Genomic DNA, 19,219 nt, shown 5'->3' with positions numbered 1-19,219 from the left:
ACTTCTGGATTGTTATTATTAATAGTACATAACTGGGGAAAATAAAGGTATTACACATTTTGACAACTGTCAAACATCAAAAACAAATTTTTCCAAGTGGCACATTTACATGTACTTTTACTTATAGCTAAAATTAGCCCAAGTTCACTGGCAAATGTAGTCCTGGTTTTCTCTTCTGTTATGGAGGTGCTGACCTGAGAAGACAGAGGTGCAAAGCCTGTGACGGGGGGGCCTCTCTCAGCTCTGAAACGCTGGCAGTGCAGCAGGGCCTCAAGCGGGCCCGTCAGCAGGTACTGCTTTAGTAACTGGCCAGCTGACGGCTCAATTGGGCTCCCCTTCAATTCTGCTGAAAGCGAAGAAGAGGCCTCCTTCCAGCTTGACACTGCCCTTCCGCATGCCCCCCACCCCAGGGACACTGCTCAGCAGGACCAGGGTGGTACCTGACCTGCGGGAAGAGCCATCATGCAGGGTCTGGGGGAGGGGGACATTTTGGGCTGGGGAGCCACTCCCGGAGTGTCAGTTTAGGAGCCTGGGTCTCACTGGGGCCTTTGAGGGTCTTGCTGCGTGCCCAGGGCATGCTCAGTCCAGCACAGAGCCCACCAGCCTCCGTATTCTGGAGAAGCCGCTGGCGCGCTCACCGTCAGCCGTGGCGGACACCTCGTCCTGCAGCGCCAGGATCAGCTTGGCCTCCCGCGTGAGGTACTGGCAGCGGCGCTCCTCATGCTGCAGCACGGTGGCGATGCGGCGGGAGAGGGTGTGCAGACAGCTGATCACCGACGGGTCCGCGTGGGCCTGCAGGGCACCCCGGGAGGACACGCAGCATTGCTCAGACCACAGAAGAGCCCTCTCTGGGTGTCCCGTCCCGGGTCCCCTTGAGGGCCTCTCCCAGCGACGCCAGTCTGCACACGTTCCACGGTGGGCATGGAGCTGCTGCCCACACGGCAGCACAGATGGCCCTGTGGGTTCCCCAGTGGGGAGGACAGGCACACAGGTGCTTCTAACAAGTGAGAGAGGGTCCCGTACTCAGGGCCCCAGGCCAGCACATCCAGGGAGGCGGGGGATGTTCAGGAATGCAGTCCAGGCCTGGCAGGAGCAGCCCAGTGACACAACAGAAGGCCCAGACCCCACCACCACGTGCGCAGGGACCCAAGGTCACAGGCTTCCGTCTGAGGAAGAACAAGGGCCCCTCCCTCACCCATCAGCCCACAGGTCAAGTGCTCAGAGTAAGCCTATGGAGAGCAGAGCCCGGGGGTGTCTACGGTCTCCAGGGAGCGGCTGTATGAGAGCTCAGTCACACAAGCACACAAGTAACAACAGGGACACAGCGTGAGACACAAGCATTGGGCCCACTGCTCAGTGAAGACCTCTGTCCTCAGAGGAAGCGCTCTTCCTGAGAGCTGGCTAACAGGTCAGCAGGCACCAGGCCCCCGCACATCCCTCTGCACCCCTCTGCTAATCCTGGCACCTATCGGGGGCCACAGCCAAGCCAGGCCTGCGCACCCGCCCAGGCCAAGGGTGGGGCAGGCAGCTGTGAGGTCTGTGAAGATGCCCCCAGAGCTGATAACCGCCCAGCCGTGACTCAGCACCCCAGGAGCCGACAGGGAGGCTGAGTCATCCCGGGTGGAGGTGGGAGGAAGGGAGAGTGGCGGCCCCGATTAGAGCCTCCGCTTGGCCTCCCCTCCTGTTTATCTGCAGGCACGGCCCTCGGCAAAGGTCCACAGGCAGGCTCCTGGGCCAAACCTTGACCTAGACAAAGTAAACACCTTCATCACCTGGAGCTGGGGACACTCTGCTCCTAGCAGATCCACATTCACAAGCAGAACTCACCCCCGGCAGCACACCTGTGCGGCGAGGGGCTGAGGGCTAGGTCCACGCCGGGCCCCTGTAGACCGGAGCCCTCCCCACATCCAGGAGGGCCCCTCAAGGGTCCCCGGAAGGTCACGGGATAGAGGGTCTGGGTTAAGTGTGTACACAAGTGCCTCAAATCAAAACGTTCTGCCTTAGATTTTAGAAAAATCTGTGTAAAAATCCTCCTCCCAGCAAAGCAGAGGGAGGAGAGTGACCTGGGCACATGGTCACTCCCTGACCCTTCAGCACACACCTACTGGCTGGGGCAAGACGGTGCCGCAAATCGGGTGCCCAGGGCCGCTCACTCACACTCCTGGGCGAGGCCCACATGGACGAGTGTGTCTAGGTGTCCCGACTGGCTACAAGGCCCAGCCTGGCTCCAGGTGCCTGGAGAGCCCATGCTACATGGGGTACACCAAGGTGACCACCGAGGAGGCGCCAGCCCCGAGTGGAGCTCTGAGAAACATGCCCTCCCTGCACACGTGATGTGAAGCAGCATGACGCGCAGGGCATCGCCAGTGAGACTGTCTCACCCGTGAAACTCCCACCAAACAGTCAGGCCCTCAGAGCAGATGTACAGTTTGCAGGAGACACAGGGATTGTCTGCACAGAGACAGGTCTGACCGTGGACCCGTCCACGGGATAAAGGAGAAGAGAGTTCTAGATGGAGAGGAGGGGAGCGTTAGAGGCCTGGGCACACAACCCCCCATGCTTCTGTGGGCTGGTTTCTGGTTTTCACTCCAGTTTAGACAGGCCAACGGGAAAAAATGCTGTGACGACTGGGACACGTTTCCACGAACCAGACACTAGCTGCTACCTACATAAGTTAGTTCTGTCAGGTATGGTGTACAACAGCTGTCCCCTCTCAGAGACGCTTCCTGAGGTATGTAGGGGTGAGCACACAGGCGCTCTGAGACCTGTCCTCCTCAGCCGGGCAACGGGGTCGGGCAGAGGAGCCAGGGGCAGAGGCAGCAGCCGTGGGACCTGAGACAAGGGCACAAGGGTCATCAGGCTACTGTCTCGAGCCCAGGGCGTGCTGAAAACTTCAAAGCAAAAAGAGTGTACATTTTTATATGACTACAGAAAAGAGGAAATAAAACCCGTCCACTCTTTACCTTGCGTTCAATTCCTCCCACTGCTCACATCACTGCCTATGCTCTGAAGTCCTATGTTGCCCTGTCTCCTGTGGCTTTAACCTGGGAGGGACCCACCCGCTCACTCCAGCATCTGGCCTCACCCCCATTCTCACCTGTGGTGGCCACAGAACACGTTAGTGTATAAACTACCACCCTGTCTAACTGTTCTCCGGCCACTGGACAGCAGGATTATCTCCAGCCTGCTTATTATAAAAATCCCCATACACTTTAAAATCTGCCTTTTTCCCTGACTGCCGCGCCCATGGGAGTCACACACTCGGCTATCACATGCCGCTGCTCCCAGAGATGAGGGCCTGCCTGCAACATCCAGGGTGGGGCCGCAGCGGCTCCTCACGCCCCCGCCCCTCAGGGGCTATCAGAGTTGACGGGTGGACAGCACTGGTCGTGGTTTCGGTCTGTCTTCATCACTGAGTTCTTTCTGTGGATGTCTGCAGTGCATAATGAAATAAACGATAAAAAGACACTCAACGAGCACACGCCACCCAAGTGCACGAAGCAGAAAGCAACGCTTCCCCTCTGGGCACCTCCAGCCCCACAGTCACCAGCAGAGACCACCGTGTCTAACTGGCAGCTCTCCACTGATCAGCAGGGGGGCAGTTTTGAGAATACAGCTCCCTTCAGAACGAAGAAAGCTTTTCTCCAGCATTATTTTGATTCTGAACTCTTCAGTGAGATCAAAAAAGCCTTGTGGGGAAAACACTCTGAGACTCAGAAGGCAGCTGAGGTGGCAGGTCCTCTCCTGCTGGAATCACTCCCGCCAGCACGCAGGGAAGAAGGCACACTGCCCGCTCCTTGTCACCAAGGTACAACCATTCCCTCTGACACTTCTGTACGAAAGCCACCTGCAGCTCCCGTGTGCCGACCAGGAAGAACGACTGGACTCGCCAGTGAAATCTGCTGGTGGAGGAGTGCCATATTTAACTGAACACATGTCTCCTAGATTTCAAAGTTCCTTCGCAACACCAGCCAGCCCTTACCCACGAGTGCTGCTCATGTTTACTGAGATCCCTTGTATTCTGACAGCTCTGTGCTGTGCCCAGTCGTGTCCGACCAGGCTCCTCTGCCTGTAGGATTCTCCTGGCAAGAATACCAGAGTAGGTTGCCATTTCCTCCTCTAGGGGATCTTTCTGAACTAGGGGTCGAACCTACATCTCTTGCACTGGCAGGCGGTTCTTTACCACTAAGCCACCTGGGAAGCCCTTTGACAGCTTTACCAAGAAGAAATTTCCTCTAACTAGTGAAAACAAAACTTTAGACAGTGCTAGGAACTGCCTCAAGAAGTAATTAGGCTTAATTATAAAACAACCCAACATAACAAATGCTGAGAATGTAGAGAAATTGGAACCCTCCTACATGGCTGGTGGGGGTGTAAAATGGTGCAGCTGCTGTGGAAGACAGTCTGGCGGCTTCTCAAAAGGTTAAGCGCTGAGTCACCACATGACCCAGCAAGTCCATTTCTAGGTATGTGCCCAAGGGAAATGAAAACATGTGTTCACACAAAACTTGTACATAAATGTCCTTAATGGCATTTTCTTACAGCCAAAAGGTGGAAACAACCCAAAAGTTCACCAGTAGATAAAACAAAGTATGATCTCCTTTCAGTGGAATATGATTGAGCCATAGAAAGGGAGAAAATACTGATCCATATTACAACATGTATGATTCAATTAAAAGAGTATTTAAAAAACCCTCAAGGACCTACTGTACAGCAACAGGGAACTATATTCCATATCTTATAATAATCTTTAATGGAAAAAATCTGAAAAAGAATATATAGATATGTCAATCACTTTGCTGTACACCTGAAACATTATATATCAACCACACTTCAATTAAAAAAAAAAGATTATGAAAAACTGGATGAATCTCAAAACCATTACATTAAGTGACAGAAGTCAGACATCAAAGCTCACATACTGTAGGATCCCTTTCACGTGAAGCACAGAAAACAGGTAAATCCACAGAAAGAGAAAGCAGATTGGTAGTTCCAGGGCTGGGGGAGGAGAGCGCATTCGGAATAACTGATGTCCTTTGGGGACGATGACAATAGGGTGGCAGTGATGGTCACACAACACTGTTACCAGATGCCACCAAAATGTCACTGTAAACCGGTTAGGATGGTATGTTTTACGTACATTTTACTTTAAAGAGAGGGGAAGGATGAAGTTAGACTCTTCCAGCACCCAGAAGGGGCCAGAGCTGTGCCCAGAGTGGGCTGAGTTGAGTGAAGGACGCAATCACCAGAAATGAGTCACTGCCCCTCCACCCCTCCCGGAGCCCCTCTTCCAACCCCTCCTCCTCAGCACCTCCTTCTCCCTCTACCCTCCCCCGTGACCCCCACCCTTCCCCCAACCCCCCTCCTCCCTGCTCTGCTCTTCAGTCATTTACACTCACCCTCAGTGCAAACACCACATTGAAAAGAATCATGGTGGGAGCCTCCCTCTTCGGGGACGGGTCAGTTTTGGAGACCTGTGAAAGGGGCACAGTTCTGTGAGTGAGAGCCACCACCTGCCAGGACAATCACTTGGAGTGATCCCACCGCAGGCAGGACAATGCTCCAGAGTACTTGGAACCAGAGGAGAACCAAGCCCGAGGCCTCTGAGAGGCACCCACAGTGCAGACGCACAGCAAGTGCACGCTGCACGGACAGACGGTCACGGTGGAGAAAGGAGCAGGAGAGTGCTGTGACCCAAACAGACAAGACTGCCCAGTCACCTCGAGTGCGCTGGCTACCCGGAGGAGACGGCAGGGGCCACTGGGGCACCAGCCTGCCCAGGGCCCAAGCACCAGCTGCCGACAAGCGTTACCAGCAGGGGCAAAGGGATCCCTGGGCCACCCATCAGGCCCGTCTCCAGCCCTGTGCCTCCAGTTCTGCGGGCAGGGTGGCGAGGGGCTGCCAAAGGCCCCCACCCCACCCACAGGCCACCAGTGGGGTGGAGCGAATGTGGGCAGGGCTGGTGCCCCAGGGGCCATGTCCCCACCGTGTCCCCTGCCCTGGCAGCTCCTGCTGTCTCAGAAGCTCTCCTCCAGACGAGAACACCTGAGGACCATACCCCAGGCCCTCAGACGATTTCTGGATCATGTGTGTGTCACATCAAAACCCTTCAGAATCCCAGGGACACCGGTGTCGCTTCTGCCTGTGTGCAGAGGACTGACTGGCAGTTCCGGTGTGCAAATGCCCTTGGGTAACAGTGCATCCAATCTCCACGGAGAACACACAGAGCACGCTCAGCACGACAGTGAGCGCTAAACTGATAACACTATTGGCTAGGACTTCACTTATGAGCAAGAAGAAATGCTTGCCCTGCTTTATATAAAGCTCAAGGGTCTGACACACTGCTGACCTCCCTCTCTTGGCTGCCCCCCCGAAACAGACATGGTATACACAAAGAGGAAGGCCGCGGTCCAGAGAGACTCCAGATGCAAACAGCAAAAGCTCCGGGCAAGGACTCAGGGCCTACAAGGAGGTGCAGGTGGGCAAGCACCGGACGGCTCTGCCCTCCACAGCCCCAAAGGCCGCGGAGCCAGGGGCCCGCGCCTGCCCGGGAGCCCGTACCTGGCCCAGCGTGTGCTGCAGCAGCGTCGGGTGCCCAACAAACCGCACGTTGTCGATCTTCAGTTCAAACTTCTGGCCACACATTTCAGACTTGGTTGCCAAAATTGTTGCCAGAATGACATCTGAAAACCTTAAAATTTAAAAAGACAGTGGAGTGAAAAGAGTTAACTGCGAGCCACAGCAGCAGGCCCACTGCCCCGGGTGGGGACCGGGAAGCTTCCACCTGACAGCTGCCCTTCGGAAGCACCCCCCAGGGTCAGGGCAGAGCTACAAGGCGAAGGCGCGAGCGGTCCCGCAGGGCATGTGCTGCCACCCTGGCCCCCACCCAGGCAGGAGGAGAGAGGCGTCTGCCCTCAGGAAGGCTGCGGGCGCTGGCAAGGCCCTGAGGAACCTTGTTAAGGCTCGGAGGCCGGAGGGGGGGCTCCCTTAACAGGCCCAGGGGTGCAGGGCCCCCCACCAAGCCCCCAGAGGCCGGCCCCTCGGTGCTGACTGAGGCCCAAGGGGATGCACGCATTGGAGCCTCTGAACCGCTCTCATCCCAGGGCAGCTCCTGGGCCTCCCACACCCTGAACACGTCACCCTCCAGCTTTTATTCGGGAAAAAACATTTCAGACACATGAAATACACAGATCCACTAACTGCGAGGATGGAGGGACAGACAGAGACGGAGGCCACGGAGGAGGAAGGGCTGGTGCGAGCTGGCTGCGGGCTGGCAGCATGGCCCCTTCCCTCCTGCCCAGGGTGTCAGCGTGGGGGCGTCACCACAGGGGACAGAGTGCAGGGCAGCCTTGTCTCCAAGCCCAGGACCGGGGCCTCCACTCTGCAGACACAGATGCCCCATGTCGAATGTGGAGCCAGAGGGCAGCAAGGCCTGTGCTCATCCCCCCGCTGGGGAAAAGCCCTTCCGGCATCCAGGTAGGAGGACAGGCTGTGCGGGGAGGGCTCCACAGGGGCCACTGAGGACACAGGCCTCCCGAGCAGCGGGGCTGGTGGTAGCACCCCGGGCCTCTCCCAGGGGCCGCGCTCTGGGGGGGCACCTGCCCCGAGAACCCTTGCCCCCAGAGGAAGGAGGGCCGCACACTGTGCGTGCTGCTGCTGCTGCTTCCACTCAGCTACGAAGCAACCAGACACCGCCCGGACTCAAGGGTCCAGGAAGGGGCCCCGCGGTAGCGGCTGCTTATGCGCGCCCAACACCGGGGCGAGCATAAATGAGACCAGCAGCTGCGGGAATCCCGCAGAAACCGCTGAGGCCCTGGGCGGGGTCACACGGGTGTCCAGTCTTCCCCCAGGACTGACACGGCCCTCTAGGCACGCTCAGTCGCCTGGGGCCCCTGAATGAACCAGACACAGAGGGTCTGTCAGCGCGGGCCGCCGCGCCACTCGCAGTCAGGGCTGCAGTCGGCCCTTCCCGCACGGACACCATCAGAGATGTTCTGGAAACATGGGGCCTGCAGCCTGGCCTCGGCCCCCACTGTGGGGCCTCGTTCCCAGGAACACGGCCCTCTGGTGAGTCAACCAGACGCGGGAGACTCTAGGTCTTTCTTCAAAACCTCTCAATGGCTCACTCTGCTCGGGAAGCCATGCAGGGGCCTGGAGACCGGAGAGGACGTGGGGCGGTGGAGCCTCACTGACATGACTGCCCCAGCAGCTGGCCCAGCGCCCGCGCCTCCTGCCCTATCTGAGCAAACCCACCACTACTCTGCCACCCTGTGACTCAGGACACCACAGGACAGATAGGAGAACACCACCCACCGCCCAGAGACTTCACTTTTTACTGTGATATCAAAAATCTCCTCCAAAACCTCTGCTCTGCCACGAAGAGCCACAGACGGGCCTGAGCCCTGGCCTCAGCCTCCCGTCCAGGAACCTGAGTCTGCTGGGCTGTGGGACAGGCCCTGAGACTCAGAGGCAAGCGGCAGTGGTCTCACGCACATCTAGAAGCCTCCAAACCCCAAGGCCGCCTGAAAAGCACTCTCCCTACCTGGGCCCAGAGAGCAAAGGTCTGCAGAGGGGACCAACCGCAAAGTCAGGTGCTGCTTCAAGTAAAAGCCACCCCTCAACCCCCGGCAGACACTCGGCGAGATCCCTCTGCTGTCTGACTGCTCTGCTTGTGTGGGCAAGTCTGGCCCACACAGAAATCCACTCACCAGAGCTTAACACTACAGGTTTATAATGAGAAAAACACCTGAGTGGCTTTATACAGGAGAAGGCAATGGCACCCACTCCACCACTCTTGCCTGGAAAATCCCATGGGCAGAGGAGCCTTTAGGCTGCAGTCCATGGGGTCCCTAAGAGTTGGACACAACTGAGCGACTTCACTTTCACTTTTCACTTTCATGCATTGGAGAAGCAAATGGCACCCCACTCCAGTGTTCTTGCCTGGAGAATCCCAGGGACGGGGGAGCCTGGTGGGCTGCCGTCTATGGGGTCACACAGGGTCAGACAGGACTGAAGCGACTTAGCAGCAGCAGCTGGCTTTATACAGCATCTGCTGACATAACATGCACAAAGACAGCTATGTCATGAGATGTGGGGTCAGGCGATATAATAGTCATAAATAGCAAATTGAAACAAAAAGTGTCAATATTTGTTTGGTTTTTTTTCAGGCCGCGACATGCGGCCTGCAGGATCTTAATTTCCCAACCGAGGATTGAACCTGGGCCCCAGTGATAAAAGCACCAAGTCCTTACCACTGGACCATCAGGGAATTCTCTCGATATTTGTTTGATGTTTCCAAAATTTACAAAAATCCTCTCCCCTTGTTTTGATGATGAGAGGCATGGTAAATATTGATATATTTTAATACACTAAAATAATTGTTATAAAAACTAACATTTCTGCAATAACTTAAGAAATTAAAAAAGAAAACACATTTAGAAAGATGAACCAGCACAGCTGGAAGTCAAACCAAGACCGTCCACCCTGAGACACCTGGGACAGGGCGTGTTCTCGGGCCAGTCCACAAACAGACAGCGGGACAGCATGGAAGGGCGTGCGACTCTGCCCTCGTTCTCGGGGCACCCAGGTGCGCTGTGCACCTCCAACCCCGGGGGTGCCCTGTCAGGGGCAGGAGGTCCCCCTGTACTCCTGCCTCCTAGAGAAGTGTCATATAAAGCCCACGGGGACATTTTAGTGTGTGATGGGCACAGGGCAGCATCCAAGCCCGAGTGCCACAGGGGACACTCAGCCCTTGGGACAGACCTCACAGACCCCTCTGAGAGATGGAGGGGTGATGACAAGCGTCTCTCTTGAGAGGGGCAGGTGAGGGAGACAAGAAACCCTGCTTCCACTTGTCAAACACCCTCCCAAGGGCACAGCGCCTGCCGGGAGGAGGGGGCATTTGAGAGCACTCAGTCCCAGAGGTCCCTGGTGCCAGCCAACCTTGTCTGGGCGCTCAGGTTCAGAGCACTAGACAAGTCCAGGTGCAGAAAGGGCAGGGGCTGCGGGAAGCCTGGGCTCTCGTGAGGCAGTGAGTCTTTGCACCCAGCAGTCCACCCCCAGCACCGAGGGAAACCAGGAGTCCAGAATAAGCAAGGAGAAGGCGGTGGGAACTGAGACAGAGGAGAGTGGAGAAGCCTTGGCCACCCTGTGGCCAGTCACCTGCCGGCTGGACGACTCGCTCACTGCAATGGGACCAGGGCCATCAAGACCACACTGATTCTGAAACTCATCAAGAGTTACAAGATGACAATTAACACAGCGGTAAGGTCTGGCAGAAGTACCACACTTACACTAACCGCTGAGGTCAAGACTACACCACCTGCCACACAAGAAAGAACAGAAAAACACTCTCCCGACATGGAAGACTTACCACCCAGTCCTCCCAGGAACGCTCAAATCCTCACGAGTGAACTCAGGCTGGGCAAGGAGGGTCAGTTCCCAGAAGCAAGAACAAGGCCGAGGGCCCGATCAGAGTGCAGCAGCGCACGCACGCGCTGGGTGCCTGCACGGCGCTCAGTCTTTCTGCCCAAACATGTCAAGGAGCTCAGACAAGGCCCCAAAGGCGAAAGGCTCATGAGAACCGCACACCACCACCAAGTATCTCAGCCTCAATTCCTGAGACCCTGTGGCCGCTGCACAGCTGACCTCCCTAACAGGAAGACAGCATCTTTTCTAAACTTGACCTTCAGGCCTTAAGAGAAAACAAACAATATCCATCTTCTTCACTCCCTATTTGTCATCACAGGTGGCCACTGAGAACCTGAAATGTGGCCAGTGCAACTGAGGAACTCAGTTTCTACTTTTATTTGATTTCAGTCCATGTCAACTTAAACGGCTAGCCAGTGAGGACAACCCTGGGCAGCACAGCTCTGCACTCCTGTGAGGCCAGCACCACCACACTCAGAGGGGACCGTCAGGCCCGTTAACACAGCTTCAATCTGGCAGACAAGCGGGAACACACTGCTGGTTCCAGAAGAAAAAGCCCCTCTGAGAACGACAACCAAGGAAAACAGGGAGTGAGTGTGAGGCACGTCACTGCACTGCTCTGGGGAGACATCTGAGCTGGGTGGGGGTCCCCTGGGTGCCAGGGGCAGAGCAGGAGTTTGGCAGGTCTGTAAGACAAAATACAGCCGGGCCCTGGGGCATTAACCTGCACCTCTGATGGTGTAGGGGCGCAGAGCGGGGTCAGCAGGTGCTACAAGGTGCCAAAATCACCAACAAAGGCATTCTTACGTTCAGTGAGCCTCTGCAGAGACCAGCTCTCCCTAGGGAGCAAGCCTGTCTGGCATCCTGACTGACCCACAGTGTCTTATGCCTGTCCCCCGGTTTCCTGTCTTCATTACGCTAAATGCAGAATGAATTCCCCAGAAAACATCCTCCCAGTCATTTTACTGTAAGCCTCTGAAAAGTCACTGCAGCATACAGGTCCTGCCGGCCCTTCTCCCAGACTGTTCCAAGAGCTCTTTCTGAGTCTTCAGTGGGCTGAGCCTCACATCCGCAGAGCGTGGAGGAAGGCAGGCAGGTGGCCAGCCCTGCTCTGACCACCTGTGACACAGGAGGGGGGGCCAAAACGCACTCAGTCGGCATGCAGTGTGATACGCCTTTCTACACGCCTCACAGACAAGAGTGTTTCCAGGCACCACTTTAAAGGACAAGACATCCACAGGCCTTGATGTCAAGCAGAATGACACATGATGCCCAGCAGCCCCCGCATCCCTGCCTCCTCCTCCCTTCAGAGCCAGTCGGCGGTCATGCCAGAGGCCCCCACATCCTCAGAGAAAAGAAGAGAAAGCACACGAGGCGATGGCAGGCGCCACGTCAGAGAACCGAGGGAGACGGTGCTAACGCCTCACACAGCCGGGGTGCAGGCTGGGGCCCACAGATGCCTTCCCACGGATATAATCTCACGCAGGACTCGCAGGTCACGATCTTGTCTCCTTCATCTGGGACTGTACCATTATTTCTTAAACTTTAAAATGAATGTAAGAAGGCAGAAGTGGCCATTTCTCAAGGTTGCCACCCTGAGAGCACCTCCCAGAGAAGGGGGGAGCACGCCCAGAAGGCACGGGAGCTGCCCTCCTCTGGGCCCTCAGCCCGGGTCACGGCAGCACTGGCCCTCAGCCGCCGCTCCGCCCGGGCATGCTGTGCTACTCAAGCACCCACATTCAGCCTCTGCACACGAGCTTGGGGACGAGGGTCCAAGGGCAGCACCAGGGTCCCCTCCTCCTCAGCCCGGGTCACGGCAGCACTGGCCCCCAGCCGCCGCTCCGCCCGGGCATGCTGTGCTGCTCAAGCACCCACATTCAGCCTCTGCACACGAGCTTGGGGACGAGGGTCCAAGGGCAGCACCAGGGTCCCCTCCTCCGTGCTCCTCTCATGGGACATAAACATCCTGTAGGGACATGGCCCCATCTAGTCTCCAGCCTGCCCCACCAACAACACAGCCCACAGCAGGATCATGGAACCGAATCACAAAGAAAGCCAGAGACGGGCACCACAATCCCACATCAGTCTGCCTGAAACACCCACCAAGTGCAGAAGAGGAACAGGGCTCCTGAGGGGGGGAAATGTCTGGATCGACAGGGGGCCGGCGCCCACGGAGCGGCTGCAGAGCCCGTACCTGGGGTCCCCATCCTGGTCTTCAGCATGCTCTCCGGCACTGTTGACAGCGTATCTGCTACGAGGCTTACCTGAGTGAAGGCAAAAGTGGAGAAAAGCTAAGAAAACAGGACCCATCCACATATGGGAAGGTTGTGGAACCATTAAAAGTGATGGTTTCTGCTCTAGGATTAGAAGAATTAATACTGTTTCAATGGCCATACTACCCAAAGCAATCTACACAGATTAATGCAGTCCCTATCAAATTACCCATGACATTTTTCACAGAACTAGAACAAACAATCCTAAAATTTATATGGAATCACAAGAGACTCAGAGTTGCCAACCAATCCTGAGGAGAAAGAACAGAGCTGGAAGAATAATCCTCCCAGACTTCAGGCAGCACTACAAAGCTACAGTAATCACAACGGTGTGGCACTGGCACAAAAACAGCCCCAGGGACCACTGGAGCGGAACAGAGCGCCCAGAGACACACCCGCACACCTACGGCCAACTGATGCTCAACCACGAAGGCCAGAGTACACATGGAGGCGGGCTCCTCAGCACGCGACCTTGGGAAAGCGGGACAGCCGCACGAAAATGAATGAAATTAGAACACTTCCTCACACCACACATCAAAGTAAACCCAGAATGGCTGAAGGAACTAAATATAAGACACAACACCATACAACTCCCAGAAGAGAAGATAGGGAAAGCCTTCTGACACAAATTGTAGCAATATTTTCTTAGGTCGGGCTCCCAAAAGAAATAAAAGAAAGAATAAATGGAACCTAATCAAACTCTTAAGCTTTTGCATAGCAAAGGAAAACACAAACAAAATGAAAAGACAACCTACAGACTGGGAGAAAATATTTAGTGATACAAATATGTGACCAACAAGGCTTTGTTTCCGAAGTATACAAACAGCTCATATAACTCAATATCAAAAAAACCAGTAACACAATCAAAAATGGGCAGAAGACCTAAACAAACATTTCTCCAAAGAAGACATGCAGATGACCAACAGGCACATGAAAAGATGTTCAGCATCTCTAATTATTAGATTGGTGGTTCAGTCACTAAGTTGTGTCCGACTCTTGCAAACCCATGGACGGTAGCCCGCCAGGCTCCTCTGTTCATGGGATTTCCCAGGCAAGATGAGTGGAGTGGATTGCCATTTCCTTCTCCAGGGGATCTTCCCAACCCCGGGATCGAACCCAGGTCACCTACACTGCAGGCAGATTCTTTACCAACTGAGCCATCAGGGAAGCCCATTTCTCTAATTATTAGAGAAATCCAAATCAAAACTACAACTACACCAGTCAGAATGGCCATCATCCAAAAGTCTACAAAGAACAAATGTTAGAGAGGGTGCAGAGAAAAGAGAATCTTCCTACATTGTTGGTAGGAATATAAACTGGTGCAGTCACTATGGAGAACAGCATGGAGGTTCCTTAAAAAGTTAAAAACAGAGTTTTTGATTCAGCAATCCCACTCCTGGGCATATGCCCAGAAAAGACAAAAACTCGAATTCAAAAAGATAAATGCACTGCAGTGTTCACAGCAGCATTATTTACAATAGCCAGGAAATGGAAGCAACCTAAGTGCCCATCAACCGATGAATGGATAAAGAGGATATGGTACACATATACGATGAAATTTTGTTGTTGTTGTTCAGTCACCAAGTCAAGTCTGACTCTTTGCGACCCCATGGACTATAGCATACCAGGATCCATGGGGTTCTCCAGGCAAGAATACTGGAGTGAGTTGCCATTTTCTTTTCCAGGGGATCTTCCTGGACCAGGGATCAAACCCATGTCTCCTGCATTGGCAGGAAGATTCTTTACCACTGAGCCACCAGGAAGTCCTACAATGGAATGCCATTTTGCAGCAACATGAATGGACCTAGAGATTATCACACTAAGTAAAGTAAGCCAGAGAGAGAAAAATATTATATGATGATCTAGAATATAGATTATGTAGAATCTAAGAAATAATACAAATAAATTTATTTACAAAACAGAAACAGATTCACAGACAAAGAAAACAAATATCATATATTAAGACAAAAACCCAAAAAACAAAAACATATATTAACACATATGTGGAAACAAGAAAAATGGTACAGATGAACCTATCTGCAGGGCAGGAATAGAGACGCAGATGTAGAGAATAGACATGTGGTCACAGTGGGGACAGGGGAGGGTGAGACAAATTGGGAGAGTTCAGTTCAGTCGCTCAGTCATTCCGACTCTATGTGACCCCATGAACCGCAGCCCGCCAGGCCTCCCTGTCCATCACCAACTCCCGGAGTCCACCCAAACCCATGTCCATTGAGTCAGTGATGCCATCCAACCATCTCATCTTCTGTCGTCCCCTTCTCCTCCTGCCATCAATCTTTCCCAGCATCAGAGTCTTTTCAAATGAGTCAGCTCTTCGTATCAGGTGGCCAAAGTACTGGAGTTTCAGCTTCAACATCAGTCCTTCCAGTGAACACCCAGGACTGATTTCCTTTAGAATGGACTGGTTGGATCTCCTTGTAGTCCAAGGCACTCTCAAGTCTTCTTCAATACCACAGTTCTAAAGCATCAATTCTTCGGCGCTCAGCTTTCTTTATAGTCCAACTCGCACATCCATACATGACCACTGGAAAAACCATAGCCTTTATTAGACAGACCTTTGTTGGCAAAGTAATGTCTCTGCTTTTGAATATGCTGTCTAGGTTGGTCATAACTTTCCTTCCAAGGAGTAAGTGTCTTTTAATTTCATGGCTGCAATCACTATCTGCAGTGATTTTGGAGCCCAGAAAAATAAAGTCAGCCACTGTTTCTACTCTTTCCCCATCTATTTGCCATGAAGTGATGGGCCCAGATGCCATGATCTTCGTTTTCTGAATGTTGAACTTTAAGCCAACTTTTTCACTCTCCTCTTTCACTTTCATCAAGAGGCTCTTTAGTTCTTCTTCACTTTCTGCCATAAGGGTGGTATCATCTGCATATCTGAGATTATTGATATTTCTCCCAGCAATCTTGATTCCAGCTTGTGCTTCCTCCAGCCCAGTGTTTCTCACTATGTACTTTGCATATAAGTTAAATAAGCAGGGTGACAATATACAGCCTTGACGTACTCCTTTTCCTATTTGGAACCAGTCTGTTTTTCCATGTCCAGTTCTAACTGTTGCTTCCTGACCTGCATACAGGTTTCTCAAGAGGCAGGTCAGGTGGTCTGGTATGCCCATCTCTTTCAGAATTTTCCACAGTTTATTGTGATCCACACAGTTAAAGGCTTTGGCATAGTCAATAAAGCAGAAATAGATATTTTTCTGGAATTCTTGCTTTTTCGATGATCCAGTGGATGCTGGCAATTTGAACTCTGGTTCCTCTGCCTTTTCTCAAATTGGGAGAGTAGGATTGACAAATATATACTGATAGCTAGCTAGTGGGAAGCTGCTATACAGCACAAGGAGCTCAGCTCAGTACTCTGTGATGACCTAGATGGGAGAGGGGGCTGGTGGAGAAGTAGAGGTCAAAGGAAGAGGGGATATTATATGCACATAAAGCTGATCCACTTTGTTTTACTGAAGAAACTAACACAACATTATAAAGCAATTATACAGAATATCTTTTAAAAAGACAATAAATATTCCACAGGAAAACAAGACACTCCTTTTGTTAATAATCTGTTAATAACAGCAGAAGGCCTTTCTATGCAGAACAAAACTCAGAAACCACAAAAAGGCTGAAAACTTGACTCCATAAAAATCAAAACTCAAAAGGCAAACTGGCTAAGAACGTACAGCTTTGTCACAAAGGCCTATTTTTTCCTAAATATATTAAAAACTTCTTCAAACCAACAACAAAAAAATCAAGCAATTCAAGAGGAAATTAAGCAAAGGTTATGAGTAGGTTCTTAACTCAAAAGGAAATCCAAATGACTATAAAAACAGGAAAACATGTTCACTCTCAGTCAGAAGGCAAAAGCCCATTAAAACTACTATCGGATAAAAGTTTTCACCTATCTCATGAACAAACATAGAAAAATCTGATCTATTAAAAATACATGGCTCAACACAACAATGTAAAGCAATTTTCCTCCAAATAAATAAATTTTAACACATGACTCACTATTAACCCTAGGATCCAAACATTTCATTTCTGGGAATTGATCATATATTCTGCAGAACAAAAAAATATATACATAAAAGACATTCACACTGCTAGCAAAAGACTGGAAACAAATGTCCATGAACAGAGGACTGGATGAATAAACCATAGTAAGTTCTTCCTATGATTCTGACCATAGTTTTAAATCTATATCAAAGATGTAAAGTGAAAATGAAAACAGGGCAGAAGAGTGTGAACAGTGTGTTCACTTGTGCTTAGAAAATAATGTACGTATATGCTTGCATTTACACTTAAGATTCTAGAAAGATGCACAGGAAAATGGTAACAGCATCTGACCCTACAAGGGATGTGGGTGGCTGGGGGTCAATGAGAGGCAAGAACCATCTTTTCATAATCTAAACTCCTCTGGGCCTTTAAAACTTTTTCCATGTTTACAAATTTTAAAATAATTTTTTTAATTAGATTAATTATAAATTGAACATCCACAATAGTGAAAAACCGCAAGTAACCTAAATGTCCATCCGCAGGGAAAGAGTATGTTCCTACCAGGCAGCTGTGCGCTACACCAAGAGAGAGGTCATCTGTCTGCTAGGCAGGAAAAGGCTTCAAGACAGACGGTTCAATGGGAAAAAAACAGCGACTGAGAACATCCTATGTGTTGGAGGGGGAAGAAACCCAAAGTAATAAACTATTTTTCTGTGGATATATATTTGGTGTCTTTGCTCAAGAGGAACGCTTTTCAAAATGTAAGTGGTTAACGGGGGAGGAGCAGCAGAACTGAGGGGAAGTGGCCAAAGGAAACTCCGATGTCCCTGCATTTCTTAACTTCATCCTAGCTGAATACATTCACATTGTACCTTTATCCTAGGTAAAAGGCTAGAGAAACCGATGAAACGTTAGCAACAGTGATTTGACATGTTTAAACTATGAGTGATTCTTTTCCTGCTCCTTTTTACTTTTCTATACTTCCCCAGCACTCTGTGATGAGAAGGCACCGCCAGTACGGACACAACACGGTAGCCGGCTTCCCAGCTCACAGCGAGGGAGGCGGCGCCCGGCGCCCACTTACTCGTCTGGGACGCCGAATGCTCCTGGCTCCTCTGGAAAGGGTACCTGAACAGCAGCTTATTGCCCCGGCTCCCCGAGCTCACCAGAATCACGCTGATGGGGCTGGTGTTGTCCCCCATCCTGCCGGGAGCCCGGGGAGGGGTCGGCCCGGGGCCTGGGTGGGGGCCCCGAGGACGTCGGGCCGGGGAGGGGCCGGGACCCGGGACCCAGCGCCCTGAGGAGGACGGGTCGGGGGCGAGGGGCGGGTGGGGCTCTGAGGAGGAGCTGCCCGGGGGAGAGCTGAGGACCCGGGACCCACCGCCCTGAGGAGGACCGGCTGGAGGCGGGGGGGCCGAGCGGAGCCAGACCCACCGAGCCCACGGGCCCGTCCCACACCCCACACTCGCAAGAGGCTCGCGAGACTTCGCGACTGTATGAGGCAAACTTGCGGAAGCACCCTGTACGCAGACCGGCGACCTCTGCGCAGGCGCAAGCTGCCGTGTGCGCAGGCGCGATGCCGGCTCTGGACGCTGGGCTTACCCGCATGCCTGCAGCGGCCCGCTTCTGCCCAAGAGAGCCGCTGGCAATGCAAATAGAAAGCTGCCTGGCCTAACCTTCTGGCTCAAGGGATGTCTCTAAATGTGCCTTTCTTTGTTGTAAAAGTTATTAAAGTACCCACGGAGTGGGGGAAAATGTTTGCAAGTCATATATTTGATGAGGGAATTGTATCCAGAATATATTTTTAAAAAAACACTCACAACTCAACAGGAAAAACACAAGTGACCCCCTAAAAAGTGGGCAAAAGACGTGAATAGATAGTTCTCTGAAGAATATAGACAAGCAACCTGGAAACACGTGAAAAGATGCTCAAACATCACTAGTTAGAGAAATGCAAATCAAAACTGGTGAGGGACAGGGAGGCCTGCCATGCTGCAGTCCGTGGGGTCCTAAAAAGTCCGACACAACTGGGCGGCTGAACAGCAACAAATCAAAACTAAAAAGAGATGCCGTATCACACCCACGAGGATGGCTATACTTGAAAAAAATAGTGAGCAAATGGTGAAATCGGAATCTTTAGACACCACCAGTGGGAACTGAGGGGCCGGGGGTTCCTTTGGGGTAATGAAAATGTTCTAAATTGTGGTAGCTGCATGACTCTCTGAACATACTAAAACCCACTGAACTGCACACTGAATGGGTGGAATGTACGATATGTGAATTCTATCTCACAAAGCAGCTGCTTTTAAAAAGTAAAAAAAGCACTCCACCCACCCCACCCCTGTGGTCCCAGGAGGTGACTGTGGTGGGCAGTCTACTGCAACTGTTTTCAAATCTTTTCAAGCACATCAGATGGATGGGAAAGTAATCAATGGGCTAAAGAAGGAGCATTGTCTTTTATTCATCTAGTTGTGTGTGTTGGGTCCTAGTTGCTGCATGCAGAACCTTCA

At 52.4% G+C, this 19,219-nt stretch overlaps 1 protein-coding gene across 9 annotated transcripts in view; it reads right to left on the bottom strand.

Moving 5' to 3' along the window:
* NPRL3 (NPR3 like, GATOR1 complex subunit) overlaps nt 1–18,217 on the bottom strand; it is a 33,308-nt gene extending 15,091 nt beyond the window's left edge. For 3 of the 9 annotated variants that reach the window (XM_025275212.3, XM_044935982.2, XM_025275219.3), the window contains exons 1-5: nt 17,794–18,214; nt 12,623–12,692; nt 6,562–6,691; nt 5,400–5,474; nt 639–792 (exon numbers count right to left, since the gene is read on the bottom strand). In XM_025275212.3, the coding sequence (XP_025130997.1) occupies nt 639–792; nt 5,400–5,474; nt 6,562–6,691; nt 12,623–12,692; nt 17,794–17,911 (547 nt within the window). In that variant the 5' untranslated portion in view covers nt 17,912–18,214. Of the gene's footprint in view, nt 1–638; nt 793–5,399; nt 5,475–6,561; nt 6,692–12,531; nt 12,551–12,622; nt 12,693–17,793 lie in introns of those variants that run through there. The other 6 variants (XM_025275217.3, XM_025275214.3, XM_025275218.3 and 3 more) reach the window with 5 other exon arrangements.
* Between the last annotated feature and the right edge of the window lie 1,002 nt (nt 18,218–19,219).

This window comes from Bubalus bubalis, chromosome 24 (assembly GCF_019923935.1).
Source record: "Bubalus bubalis isolate 160015118507 breed Murrah chromosome 24, NDDB_SH_1, whole genome shotgun sequence".
In the NCBI taxonomy this organism is placed as follows: Eukaryota; Metazoa; Chordata; class Mammalia; order Artiodactyla; family Bovidae; genus Bubalus; species Bubalus bubalis.
The sequence above is the reverse complement of the archived record's forward strand: the minus strand, read 5'-3'. Positions and strand labels throughout refer to the sequence as shown.